This window comes from Lipotes vexillifer, unplaced genomic scaffold (genome assembly GCF_000442215.2).
Source record: "Lipotes vexillifer unplaced genomic scaffold, Lipotes_vexillifer_v1.1 scaffold1862, whole genome shotgun sequence".
Taxonomy (NCBI): domain Eukaryota; kingdom Metazoa; phylum Chordata; class Mammalia; order Artiodactyla; family Lipotidae; genus Lipotes; species Lipotes vexillifer.
Window position 1 is genome coordinate 863,016 of NW_006771326.1, and position 14,676 is coordinate 877,691.

At 42.5% G+C, this 14,676-nt stretch overlaps 1 protein-coding gene across 1 annotated transcript in view; it reads right to left on the reverse strand.

The window, feature by feature from the left end:
• ETFDH (electron transfer flavoprotein dehydrogenase) overlaps positions 1-14,676 on the reverse strand; it is a 36,164-nt gene that overhangs the window by 9,708 nt on the left and 11,780 nt on the right. Inside the window, exons 2-7 of the mRNA XM_007446620.1 lie at positions 12,842-12,982; positions 12,064-12,293; positions 9,998-10,079; positions 9,434-9,552; positions 7,120-7,197; positions 720-866 (exon numbers count right to left, since the gene is read on the reverse strand). Of these exons, the coding sequence (XP_007446682.1) occupies positions 720-866; positions 7,120-7,197; positions 9,434-9,552; positions 9,998-10,079; positions 12,064-12,293; positions 12,842-12,982 (797 nt within the window). The remainder of the gene's footprint in view (positions 1-719; positions 867-7,119; positions 7,198-9,433; positions 9,553-9,997; positions 10,080-12,063; positions 12,294-12,841; positions 12,983-14,676) is intronic.

Consider the following 14,676-nt stretch of genomic DNA (forward strand, 5'->3'; position numbering starts at 1 on the left):
TTCAGAATAGTTAAGTTTTAAATTGCAAACAACAATTTCCACAGGAAATATTATCTAAAAATCAGATATGTGCCATCACATAGAATTATGTACAGTCTACCAAAACAATTAAGCCCTTATTCACAATATAATGAATGTAGTTATATATAGAATTTGAAACTTTCTGAGCTTTACCCTAAAAAGATTCTTAACAAAAGAGTTATGATGAAACTTTTGCACTGATAGACCTAAGGTTTGGATAAACGGAGAAAATATACAACACTCAGCCTAATTAAAAGTTAGGCTGCAGATCAGTATACTATGGCTGAGTGTGTATTTCATAAACTAAATTATCTTTACGTTATAATTTTGAATTATCAATTCTTGTAGGATGTGGTCATTTTACAAAGAGCATTGGATAACAGGTCAAATCCTATTAGGGCAGATGGCATTACCATGAAAAAAATCAATATCACAAATATTTTCAAATTCAAGACTTCAATCAACATTTGATAAAACAACTAGAACATGCAGACACAATTTAGGTAATAGTGAAATTTGATTAGTAATATCCTCCAGCCCCTTGAAAAATATCCCTAATATTTTCAGTCATTGTGAACATTTCAGGTTAATGAAAAATATAACTATAAATTTAAATCAATATTGTAAACCACACGACAATACAAATGAATGTAAGCTTCATCTTTTCCCATGAAAGTCACACCCGCAAACTCGAGTACCTCCTTGAGCCCGATCCCGTACGTCTGGGGCTCGCAGTTGGCCCTCAAGTCGAACTTCCTGTACAGCTGCTTGGCCAGGTGTCCGTGGCAGCCCTCTGCAAAAATTGTGACTTTGGCGTGTAGTTCCAGTCCCCGCTCAAAAGTTGTCTAAGAAATAGGAACACGTTAAATTGCAATGTTTGACAATTTTAAAAATATTCACATTCTGGTCAGTTTTGAATTGATCTATGATTCAGGTATAGAAGAGAAGGTGCAGATATATAATTTTAGTAACAGAACTAAGCACTGTTGTAAGTGGAATCTAATTTAAATTTTATAATGTATCTTGTGTCTTTGTCATATTGATCGAATGGTTACGTTTGTATGAATTAAAAAAACAAATAAAGCATGCTCATCCCCCCATGAAAAATTATCTACAAATGAATGTACAGTGAGAAGTGAAGGGGGGCAGCCGAAATGAGTGAAGGGGGTCAAGTGTGTGGTGATAGGTGGTAACCAGGCTTGGGGTGCTCACCACTGTTAGTGTATTCAGATGTTGAATTATAATGCTAGACACCTGAAACTTATATAACTAAAAGAAAAATTTTTTAAAGTGAAAGGCCATTTTCCCATTGTTCCTGATTTTCCAGTCCCATGATTTGAAGCAAAAAACACTATTAATAGATTTCTTGTGAATCATGCCAGAAAATTTCCATGAATAAAAAAACTACATAAGTCTATTTATATCCTTCTAACACAAACAGGATCATCCTAAACATACTCTTCAGCTACTTGCTTTTTTCACTTTAATTTTACTTGTTCTCTACTGCTGGATATATACTGTAAAACTGAAATTTGTTTTTTCCAAGGGGAAAAAATAAGCTACAATTACAAAGTCTCTCTCTCTCTCTCTTTTGCTCTCTGTATTTTGCACTTATATCCAGCACATGGTAGGTACTCAGTAAAGCTCCTGAATAAAGGAATGCAGAATAATAAGGAAAGTCTCTTATGAAATATATATTTCCCGATATTTCTCCATTCATATGTTTACAGGTATTGTGTGTACACAGACACATTGATACAAAAAAATGGTTTACACAGACAAAGCATTTTATAACTGTTTTCACATTATACAATATAAAGTGATTTGCCTAAGGCAATATACACCAAATTAAACATTCATTTTTAAAATAATTAATTAATTAAATTTTGGCTGCGTTGGGCCTTCGTTGTTGTGCGCAGGCTTTCTCTAGTTGCACAGAGCAGGGGCTGCTCTTCATTGTGGTGCACAGGCTTCTCACTGTGGTGGCTTCTCTTGTTGCAGAGCACGGGCTCTAGGCATGCAGGCTCAAGTAGCTGTGGCTCGCGGGCTCAGTAGCTGTGTCTCACAGGCTATAGAGTGCAGGCTCAGTAGTTGTGGCGCACGGGCTTAGTTCCTCCACGGCATGTGGGATCTTCCCGGACCAGGGCTCGGACCCGTGTCCCCTACACTGGCAGGTGGATTCTTAACCCCTGCACCACCAGGGAAGTCCTAAGCATTCATTTTTAATGCCTGAATAGATTCCTACCTTCTCAATCAGCTCTCAATAACTGGACGTTTAGGTTATTCCAGGCTGTTTCACTATTTTAAGCATGGCTCAGATTGATATCCTTGACGCGAAATATTCTCGGTCTAAGTGGTAAGAACTATTTCACTACTGATTTCATACGTTCAGTCACTAGAGAGTCTGAACATCTTTCACGTTTGTTGGTGACTCTGTGTTTCTCTTGTGCAGAGCTCACCGTCATACACGTGCACACACGTCCTATAAGTGACTGTGCTGAGAACCTTGGGATTTGTTCCCATCTCCTTCGTCTTACTATACTTCACTCGTCCATAAACCCTGTTAACAGCCTAGCATGCCAAGTTTTACCCAAATATATATACATACGCACCTGTGGACTGAGGTATTTACATAGACACCTCAACTTTTTTGGTTCCTGATTTATTTCACAATGGTAGCATCATATAATACAGACTTTTCTGTATCTTACTTTTCTCACAATAATACTTCATGGAAACCTTTCCAAGTCACTATGTGGCTCAAATCTTTCTTTTTAATGGCGGGCAGTAGTCCGTGTGGGAACACTGTAGGCTATCCAGCCATTCTGCTAATGGGTAATAGCCATTCACTGTTTCCAGTTTATTTGCGATGATAAGCAATGTCATAAAACATACACCCTCTATATGTATCCTTACAACATTGGTGCTTTTATTCCTGTAAGCTAGGTTCCCAGGAGTGGCACTGTACAATCAAAGGGCACACCTACTTTTATTTTATGAGATGTTCCCAGACTGCTTTCCCCAAAGCCTGAACAATTCACATTTCCACCCACAGCGTATAAGAAGACCCTTTTCCTATTTCTAGCTAGTGACAGTATAACTGTTCCCTTCACGGTTTTGCTAAGTGTAGAGCTGGCTAACTTACTGCTATTTTAATTTGCATTTTCCGGATTACTCTTTTTAGCAACTTTTTCTTTTTGATTCAAGAAATATTAACTGAGCACCTCTGGTGTGCCAGGTTGTATGCTAGGCACTGGGGCAGAGATGATAGAAAAACACTGTCCCTTTCCCTGGGGCCAGGCACGGAGGCAGAGCTAAACATAAATAACTACGCAGGCGTGCAAGGACTAGGTGTGACTGTGTGCCGTGAGGAGGGCACAGGCGCTGGCGGAGGGCTGGGGAGCTGGCACAGGAGCCTGGGGCCCAGATAAGAGATATCGAGGACCTGCCTCCTGGCTAGTGGTTACTGCTCTTCATTTTGTAAGATTCTGCCCGTTTTTCTACTGTGTTCTCTTTTTCCTTGTCAACGTAGAAGTGCTCTTTGACATCATGGGGTCGTCAAAAATTTTCCCCCGATCTCCTGCTTATCTGCAGACTCACTAGTATTTTTGGTATACAGAAGTGTTTAATTTTTAAATAGTTAAAAAAGGCCTGCCTCGTATAGGTTTTTAATTTCTTGCCTTTATAGGAATGGTTTATCTACCCTACACCTAGGTTGTAATTATAACCTAGACTTCTAATTTTTTTATTGTTTTAAGAAATCATCAGAATTTTTAAAAAATGAAGGTCTAACTATTTGCTTCCAGATGGACATGCAGTTTACTCAGCACCACTTATAAAACAACTTGATCTTAATGGACTAAAATATTCCTCTTAGAGGCAATACGCTCCTTAGTGTGCAAGGGGCGGCTCTGGAGCCTCTATTCCAACTCCAGCTCCACTACCTAACAGTGGCCTGACCCTGGGCAAGTTACTTAACCTCCGAAACATGAAAACATCCACATCAGAATTCTGACAGTAAGATGCCTATTAGACCTAAGATTAGAGCTACTGAATGAGCAGCAGGACGCAGGATTCTGGGACTCAGGGGAGACGTGTTTCAAGCCCTGTCACTGGATACTCAGAGGACAGGGTGCAGAGGAAGAGCAAGCAAAGGCGGCAGGAGGGGCCCTGAAACACCAGGAAGACCAGGAGAAGGTGGTGTGAAAAGCCAGGTCCAGACAGCGTTTCAGGAATGAAGAAGTTATGCAGCTGTGCCAGCACTGCCCACCAGGGGCCGAGTGAGAGGACAGAGAACTGGGTACCACCAAGCGGAGGTGTCTGTGAGCGACGAGAATGTTTCCGTGCAAGAGCAGGAGGAAGCCTAACCACGCCGGGATCAACGGAGCCGATTGGCGGAGCACACAGAATCCATCCCTGCTTCTCCTCACCCCACTGGCCATATGAAAATAAACTTGCATGGGCTTCCCTGGTGGCGCAGTGGTTAAGAATCCACCTGCAAATGCAGGGGACACGGGTTCGAGCCCTGGTCCGGGAAGATCCCACATGCTGCAGAGCAACTAAGCCCGTGCACAACTACTGAGCCTGCGCCTAGAGCCCGCGAGCCACAACTACTGAAGCCCGTGCACCTAGAGCCTATGCTCCACAACAAGAGAAGCCACTGCAATGAGGAGCCTGTGCACCGCAACAAAGAGCAGCCCCCGCTCACCACCAACTAGAGAAAGCCCACGTGCAGCAACAAAGACCCAACACAGCCAAAAATAAATAAAAGAAATTAAAAGAAAAGAAAGGGGGACTTCCCTGGTGGCACAGTGGTTAAGAATTTGCCTGCCAATGCAGGGGACACAGGTTCAAGCCCTGGTCCGGGAAGATCCCACATGCTGCAGAGCAACTAAGCCCATGCGCCACAACTACTGAGCCTGCTCTCTAGAGCCCGCGAGCCACAGCTACTGAGCCCACGAGCCACAACTACTGAAGCCCGCGTGCCTAGAGCCTGTGCTCCACAACAAGAGAAGCCACCGCAATGAGAAGCCTGCGCACAGCAACGAAAAGTAGCCCCCGCTTGCCGTAACTAGAGAAAGCCACACGCAGCAACGAAGACCCAACACAGCCAAAAATAAATAAATTAAAAAAAAAAGAAAAAGAAATTTACAAACTCAAATTACTGAGACTCCACTATACTCTTTTATGATTTTATATCTATATACAATATATGAGTGTTTTTACAACTACAAAGCACAAGACACAAAAATATACATTTGAACAAATATCCTGACAATACACACACAAAAAGAACTATCAGAATGGTAGAATCTGCATGCTTCAATGTTGTTGTAATATTAAATATGGACATTTTTAAAGAATAAAATGCAATTTATAATCAAATGATCATAATACAGAAAAGAAGAGCCATAACACAGGAAAGAATATAGGAAAGACAGTATTCTTTTATCATCACTGAGTTCCCTTAAGCCCGAGCTCCCTTACTGAGTTCATGATTCCTCTCCATCCAGAACTCTGTTCCCTTTCTGTGCCCTCTGACCTCATCCTGTGCTCACTCAACACCAGTCAACTAGAGTCCGATGACTACAATGGCTGTCACTGATAACATAATCACTGTACTAAAATGGCTCTTGTAGATCTCATCACTAACGTACAAACTCAGGCTGTTTCTCCAGGGCAAGATGAGCCCAGAGACCCCCGAGGCGTGGACCACCCGGCCAGAGCGTCGGCAACCAGAGACACAAACAGAGTAAGAAATGTCACGAGACGATGATTCTTCCCAGCTTCTTTATTCTTCTGCTTTAAAACACCCCGAACCCAAACACCAGGCTGCAGTGGATCTGAGAGGCTTATCTCACACCCCCTTGCTGGGCGCCCTGCAATAAACTCTTACTTTGTTGCAAACTCCTGCTATCAGAGTCTGGCCTTCTGTGCTGAGGGTACATGTCACACTATAAGAAGCACTCTTTGGATGAGATAATACTCTTTGGATGAGATAATAGGTGTTGCAAACGTGGCTATGCATCAGAATCCCTGGGGCTTGATACAAGACAGCTTCTTGGGCCCTGCCACAGGATAGGCTGAGCCCCAAGGCCTCATGTGATTCTGGTGTAGCCAGCCAAGCCACTAGGAGAACGACGATGCAGGTAAGACTCGAGAGCTTTGGCACTTGCTAATCTCTGTGCAGGAAGGATTGAAAAGCAGGACAATCTGCTGGAGGAGACTTAGACTAGATGCCCAGCTCTGTTCTAGAATGGCAGAGAGGACTAACTAGGAGTTGACAAATCTCTACTGAGGCCCCGGCACTGCCTGGCACTATGCTAGCTCTGGAGTAACCCTCCATGATCTCTATCTTCATGGAGGTTCTAATCTAGTTGAGAAATTAAGACAATCAACAAATAAACATGAATAGGCAAGTTAATTTATCAAGATGTTAATTTGTGTTTTGTTCTTGTTATCATAGGAAAGCAAGGTATTTTTTTTTCCTTGTCCTTTCCAAGGGATCTTATAGAGTGTGAGATCCATGTCTTAGGAGCTCTTCTTTTACAAATGCAAAAAAACAAGTTGTGAAAACCAGAAGGCCATCGAAGCCTATTTTGAAAGAGATGAGGTCAATCAGTTTTGCATTTACCAAAAGATGTCAAAATCCTGTCAAAGACTCCATCAGCATTACTGACAGTAATAACGCAAATGACTCTTGTCCACAGAAGTGGAAACTGTGGAGGTGGCCCAGCCGCTGACCCACATGTGCATGGTTTATGATTCTCCTTGAAATGGTTGTAACATCTTACTGATTCCCTCATTAATTAATGAATGAAATAAAATCTTTGACCCCTGTTTGTTTGATATTTGTATGTCATGTTTTTTCTTTTAAGAAAATTATTGTTAGACATGTTACATCTAATTGCCTAAATTATGGTTAGTTCAAAGATGTTTCTCTTTTTTAACAACGAGAAAAATTCCACATTAATAACTAATGTTCTAACATGCACTTAATTAATGTGCAGTTTGTAGCAAGACTAAATTATTGGGTGTGAGTTGATTCTTTCTCTTTCACTGTCAGTTTGCGAAGTGCAGAACTGTTTACGTGCATACCTTGGGCGCACCATCCTTCTGTATCCCTACGTCGTTGGTGGCAATTCCTTTCACGCCACCGTCTTCGTGAAAAAGGACCTAGAATGAAAACACGTTTGGTTATCACCTAGGGATTCACAACCGCTTGCAAAGAAACAAACAGCCTTCGAGTTTTAGAAGGTGAGCTTTTTCTCAAGGTTATAGAGACAAAGGCTTAAGAACGTTCTGGCAAAAAAGGCGATGTGCTTCTAAGCTACTCCCTTCTAGACAGAACATAGCTCAAACAGCTGGAAATGAAGGAAATGCCCCGACCTGGTGAGGAAGAACAGGGGGAGCTGCCAGAGGACAACGAAGGAGCCCGGAAGATGTAGCGGGAAGCCCTCTGCCGAGTTCAGGGGTCAAAGGCATGTGCACAGAACTTGGGGTCAGCGCCCGTGACAGGCTGGACCGTCAGGTGGGCGGCTGAGGACAGTGTCGGGAAAGCCTCTGTCTCCAGTGAGCCCAGACCCCAAAACCAAAAGACCAAACAACAAAACAAAACAGAGAGAGGCTGAAGGTAGCCCAAGGGTGATTAAAGTTTATTTCTGGACCACAAAGAAAAGGGAAAACTGGTCAAAGCTATGATTCTGAAGATGAGAAATAACAATTCTCTTATGTGGTTTCTGTTTCCTCTGGAGGAGAATGCTCTTTGGACAGGAAAGAACAAACTGTACACTAGAACCTCACAGCAGAAAGCACGGGAGAGGAAAGGCGAAACAAGAACCAGCAGCAATGGATGTGACACCTTGAACACAAATCCACAGTAGTATGTGGCTGTGGCCTGGACCCGAAGACGGCCTCGGTGTACAAAACCTGAGGAGAGGAGAGCTGCAGGGGACCAGAGAGAGACAGAGAGAGACATGGAGGGAGAGAGCGCACGCGAGCGGGCATGTGTGCAGATACACTCAAAAAGTGAAAATCATGGATGCTACAAAACACCTACTTGTGCCTTTGATTCCTGTCTAACACAGTTTAATTGGGAGAAATGCAAAACCAAATGCATGTGCATCAACTGCGAAACCAGAAATCAGTAGTGGCAAGTGTAATGCAGGGACCATGTGTTTTATTTGGTTTATATACGGTAAAGGTAAAAACAAAGTTTTTCAATTTTCGCTGTGCCAAAAACAAGAGAACTCCCTCTCCCATCCAGATTTTTTTTAGCATTTCCTTTAGAAAACTTAACTGTAAACCCTTTCTCTGTCTCTCTTAGATATATGGGAGTCAGGTTAAAAGCTAAGTAAGGCTCCTGCCAGGTCTGTATCTCAGCAATGTGTTTCTTGGGTACTCGGGGACACACCTGAGATGTGACCATGGAGGAGGATGGTGGCCGGTCTCCCTCTCTCTGGGGGAAGAGTCTGGGCTCCGTGCTGGCCTCCGCGTTGTCACTTCCCAAGTGTCACAAAGATACAGGACGCTTTATTTGTCCTTTGGATAGAGACGATTAACGTGCATGTAATGGACTGTATCTGCCTGACTCTGTAAAAGGGTGAGATTTCTTTCTGTTTCGACGACCTCCCTAGCAGATGGCCTGTAGCTGCACTGTAGTCTTGGCAAGAAAAAAACTGTTTCATTCTTGTTTATAATATGTAGAGGTGATTTTTCTGGGCTGGCAGATTTTATTTTTAATAATTTCCCCAACAGTATTCAGTGAGAAGCTACAGTCCGATGTGGCTGCCAAAAGAGTTATTTTGAGGAAATTACTGGAAGAACAGTTTCCAGAATGAAGAGGGGAATGGCCCTGCTGTACAGCAGGCTTGAAGCAGTGCAGACATTCTGGGTGCCACTTAGAAAGGGAATAAAAAGGGAATGCGGTCAGAGGAGGGCAAGGAGAATACTGAAGGGACTCAAACTATGTAACACGGTGGCTGTAAGAATGGAGACTATTTAACTGGGAAGAGAAAAACCACCTGCGAAGGTGGGGAAGGAATGCAGGGCATCGTTATAACTGGAGAGTGCTTCCTGGAGGAGGGCACAGATTTGTTCCACACAGTATAAAACAGTAAATAAACGTCTCCTCAACTTAAGGAAGAGAGTATCAGCAACAAACCAAACATCGGAGATATTTTTTCATCCTTGAAGGTGCTCAGTCCTAAGCTGGACAGTCACATGATGTGGTGACAAGGACTTCAAGTACTCTTTGGGTGAGATCTTGCTAAGATTTCTTCTGATCTTGCAATTCTAAAATCCTATAGCTGTTTGAAAATATACATCTATTTACTTCTGTACCCATCTTGGTTGCTTTTCAGAAGAAACAGAGACCGCGTCCTATAAGCACTAAGAACAGGGCCGCACAAACCTCTGCAGCCGCGTAGCCGGGGTACACTTCCACACCCAGGGCTTCCGCCTGCTCTCCCATCCAGCTCACCAGATGTCCCAGGCGCACAATGTAATTGCCATGATTGTTCATTGGGAGACCTATAGATACACGCTTGGTTTAGAAGTCTGACTTTCTATGGGTAAAACATCTCAAAAACAGAAATACTTAATTTAGAAATTCTAATCAATGTCTAATTTCTACATAAATACACACACGTCATCTTATGGCCATAATTTCAATTTATTTTCTAACAATTCTGGTCTAGAGTTCAAATTATTACATTGAAAACGACATTACAGACTAAATTAAAAATTCCTGGTTGCCTTACAAGACTATCTCAATTCTTCTAGACTGGAAGACAAAGGCACTGGGCTCTAGGCCTGCTTTCTTCCCCACAAGCTAGCTGTGAAAGTTTGGTTAAGCCCTTCGAGTCTCTGGGCCTTAGTTTTCTCATCTGTAAAAGGAAGGGATTCCACCCAATGAAATGTAGCTCCTTCCAGCTGTGGAATTCTGTTAAGTCTACGAGTATTTATCATTCCTCACCTGGGAGAATTGGCACAGGAATTCTATATTTCTCTGTCAAAATTCCAAATCTATCTTCTGTTACGGGAGTGTTAAGTGGAGCCTGGAAACAAAAGGAGAAGAGAAAAGGACTTGAGTTCATACTTGTGAGGTAAATACAAATCATAAACTACTATGTCAAAAAGGAAAGGGAACTATCCTCACTTTTCTTCCATCACTTCCTTTGGAGAACCTGACACCGTAAATCCTTTGTCTCTTTGAGATGCATGGGAATCTTTTTAAACCTAAATAAGCCAGTTTGCATCCCAGGAATGTCTTTGCTGGGGGCTTTGGAGCCACCTTTGAAAGGGAACATCAGGGGGGCTGTCTTCCTGTCTCCCTGCCTCTGTGGGAGGTGCCTAGGCACCTGCTGTAACTTCCTGCTCCATGGAAAGAGAAGAGTTTTAGTTTTCCTCTGGATAAAGGCAATTAATGGGTATGGAAGGGATTGGATCTGCCTGGCTACGTAAGGCTTTGAAATGTGAAAAACTTTTTCTATTAGAATTGATATTGTGTCAATAATAATTCAGTGATACCTATTTTTGATATAACATTGAAGAGAGAAAGTTAATTAGGCATAGTTACAGCATTTCTAGCTCCAAGGAGCTCACTACTTTAGAAAGAAGAGCATCGTCCCTTGTGCTAAGCCCCACGTCAGCAAACCCAGCCCTGACCTTAACCTCATTCAGTTCCAGCCTCTCCAAGGAATGTAATCTTACCCGTCAGCCTCTCCACCAGTCCTCGTGAGGCACCACCTGAAGTCTCGCCTGGTAGGCGACAGTGCCTGAACTAACCCTCCTCCCCCACCTTTTTATAAATCATAGAGTCCTAACCACTGGATTGCCAGGGAATACCCTGAAATAACCCTTTTGCTTATGACTTCCGTGCCCCACCCCCTTTCTGCCTGTCAAACCCTTTCCTTTTCTGCTGCTCCTTGGAGCTGCCTTCTGTTTGCTATATGGGATGCTGCCCAGAATCATTGAATAAAGCCAATTTGATCTTTAAATTTACTCAGGTGAATTTTGTTTTTTAACAATCTTTACAGAGTATGTTCACAGATACTGAATATTCTAACACTGAATACCTTGAACAGGTGTAATAAAACCCATCTTACAGGGCTTCCCTGGTGGCACAGTGGTTAAGAATCTGCCTGCCAATGCAGGGGACACGGGTTCGAGCCCTGGTCTGGGGAGATCCCACATGCCGCGGAGCAACTAAGCCCATGCACCACAACTACTGAGCCTGTGCTCTACAGCCCGTGAGCCACAAGTACTAAGCCTGCATGCCACAACTACTGAGCCTGCGTGCCACAACTACTGAAGCCCGTGTGACTAGAGCCCATGCTCTGCAACAAGAGAAGCCACCACAGTGAGAAGCCCGTGCACCGCAACGAAGAGCAGCCACTACTCGCGGCAACTAGAGAGCCCGCGTACAGCAACAAAGACCCAACGCAGCCAAAAATAAATCAACAACAACAACAAAAAAAAACCCATCTTACAGAAGAAAAAAACTGAGAGGCATAGAGTACAATATTTTAACCAAGGTCATACAAATGATGACTGCAGTAAAACTAGCACTTGATTCTCTGTGTATCATACCAGTGACTTTTCTGCTTACGTTATAAGGGGTCTTATTAATGTATTTCCTTAGAAAATTAAATTATCCTCCTTGGCTTTAGATACTACAATGTCCCAGGAAAGTTATAGAACACTTTATTAAGAACAATGATATAAACACCTATGGAACAAGTTATGAAATACCCTCAAAATCAAAAAGCTATATTTATTCAAAGATCTTCTCAAGATAACACCTTCTCACAAATCCAGTACACAGATACTATGTGCAGAAGGCATTAAATAAAAATGAGTTAATAGCTTAAAATTTTAACTATATTTGATATGATTCAACTTTTTTGGCCCTTTTAAAATTAAAAATCTATCTACAAGTATCCTCTAAGAGACAGAACTGGGTGAAAAGGTTTTCCACATTCCTTTCATTTGAAAATAGAGATGCAATAAAGACTGGGTATAAAAAACTACTTTTCATACTCCCTTCTCCTTCCAGTCTGGGAACAGCTCTTGGAGAGCTCGTGGGTCCAGGCAAGCCCCCGAGAGTGTGTGCGTGCCTATCTGAGCAGCTTTCTCCACCAGACACACGCGGATGTCCTTCTCGTGCTGGGCCGCCAGCTGCTTGAGCCGAGCGGCTGCTGAGAGCCCCGCAGGGCCGGCACCCACGATTACCACGTCTGCCTCATCTGCAAACCGCTCCATGTTCACCCCTGGAGGGGAGAGGGTTTAAACATATGTCACATCTGTAACTCCATTTCTGCTCTGCGAAGAAGTTCATTCGTACCATGTTTTTAGATTCCACTCACTTTGCTGTACGGCAGGAAGTAACACAACACTGTAAATCAACTACACTCCAAAAAACCCACATATCAATTCTGGGATGACTATTACCTGATAAAATTACAGGCTGGGTTACAAGTACCCACTACCCTTTAGAGCATTATTTATAGAAATAACCCCTCTGCTTCCCATGAGAATTATACTAAGTCCATTACTGTCTTAGTTTATTGTTCTCTTAGGTTCTGTTCGAGGACGTACCTTATTTTAGCTTCCATAATCCAACTTTTATTACTGAGATTTATTATTATAAGTTTGCAAGCATTTGCTTATCTAAATATTAATATGTAACAGATTTTGTAAAGTTATAAAATATTATTAGATGATTTTACACTGTCATGAAAAATATAGTATTTACCTCCACAAAATGATACAAACTGTCTAGAAAAGTCTCAACAATTTTACAGAAACGATTACTTACCTTCCCATCGCTTGTCCTTATCCCGGGGATGAACAGTATAGTGGGTAGTGATTCGAGGTACAGCAGAAGTTGAAGACCATCTTGTAGCACACAGAGGTAGGTAATTTTTCTTAATTTGTAAGGCATGAAAGCACTGGTATGCTGCACAAAAAATCATGAACAGTATTATTTTTCTAATTAGTTTTTCTCAGGAGTAGATTGAAAAAAAATTTTTAAGCAAAAAAAAAAAAAATCTACCATTGGAGATCAGATCTGGCGTCTGTTTGGTTTTCTGTTAATTACCCTAAACCCTTAAACAGATCACTTAACTGCTTTAGCTTTCAGTTTCCTCATTCAAACAAGTAAAGGGCTACCAGGTGATCACTAAGGGACCATCTTTTTTTTGTTTTGGGCCACACCACGCAGCTTGTGGCATCTTAGTTTCCCAACCAGGGACTGAACCCAGGGTCACAGCAGTGAAAGTGCTGAATCCTCACCACTGGACCGCCAGGGAACTCCCCCACTGAGGTACCACCTTGACCTGAAATTGTATGAGTCCACGTGATGCCTTCTCTTTGGAAACATGTATATTTTCTGGACACGTCAACACTGCCGACTGTCAGTGAATGGTTACATCTATGCTGCAGAGCCCTTAGCTGTGAATTGTCTCTTTCCTAGGTGAACAATTCAGCTGGCTTTTCCTCAGAAAGCAGTGTTTTCAAATTATAACATTTTAAAAGTATCTAATAAACTAATTTATTCAATTTACCTCATGTCAAGCTTCATCTATAAATAGGATGACCATATAATTTATCACCTAAACTGGATACTTTGAAAGTAATAAGGGGCAGTACTAATGGTTATGCCGGGACAAGGTAGCAAACTGCATTCTACGGTCAGCTTCCTTTTAAATTAAGTGGACCCTGCCATATAGCAGCATCTTCTGAGAGCCTCAAAAACGTATTTATGGGCTTCCCTGGTGGCGCAGTGCTTGAGAGTCCGCCTGCCGATGCAGGAGACGCGGGTTCGTGCCCCGTTTCGGGAGGATCCCACGTGCCGCGGAGCGGCTGGGCCCGTGAGCCATGGCCGCTGAGCCTGCGCGTCCGGAGCCTGTGCTCCGCAAATGGGAGAGGCCGCGACAGTGAGAGGCCCGCATAACGCAAGGAAAAAAAAAAAAAAACAAAACAAACAAACAAAAAAAAAACGTATTTATTCTCTGAGTTAGCAAATAGGATTTTATGGAAATAAACAGAAGTGTGCAAAGATTTATCTGCAAGAATGTTCATTAAACCTCTGTCGTCCTTAAACCTTCACCTCTATCTCCTCCCTCCCTTACCTGAAACCAAGCACATCAAACCTCACAGAAAGACAGAAGCAATTAGGTGGGAACTATCTCAATTCCTGGCAAGAACCTCTAATGTAATCTGTATTGTGTCCGTCCTTTGTTCATTCTCTCAGGTTATAATACAGAGATGTCTTTTCTCCTCACTTAGAGTAATCCTTCCACCTGGATGACGAGGCTAACCCTCCCCATCTTCTTAGAGACATCCCTACGTCAAAGACCCCCCCAACTCCTGTATCTTCAATTTCTCACTCCCTTCTCTGGTACTCCTCTCCATGGCAATCCTTCCCTTAATAAAAGAAGGGCAGAGAATCCTCCCTTGGGAATAGCCCTGAAAGATATAAAAACTTATATTTGTAGCTTAAATAATTAAAACTCTGGGATGGAATAATCAAAAGAACAGAATAAAGAGTTTAGAAACAGACGGAAGACACTTAAGGATCTGTCATATGATAAAGACACCATTTCAAATAAGGAAGAAGAGACAGCTCCTCATTAAATGGTCAGAGACAGG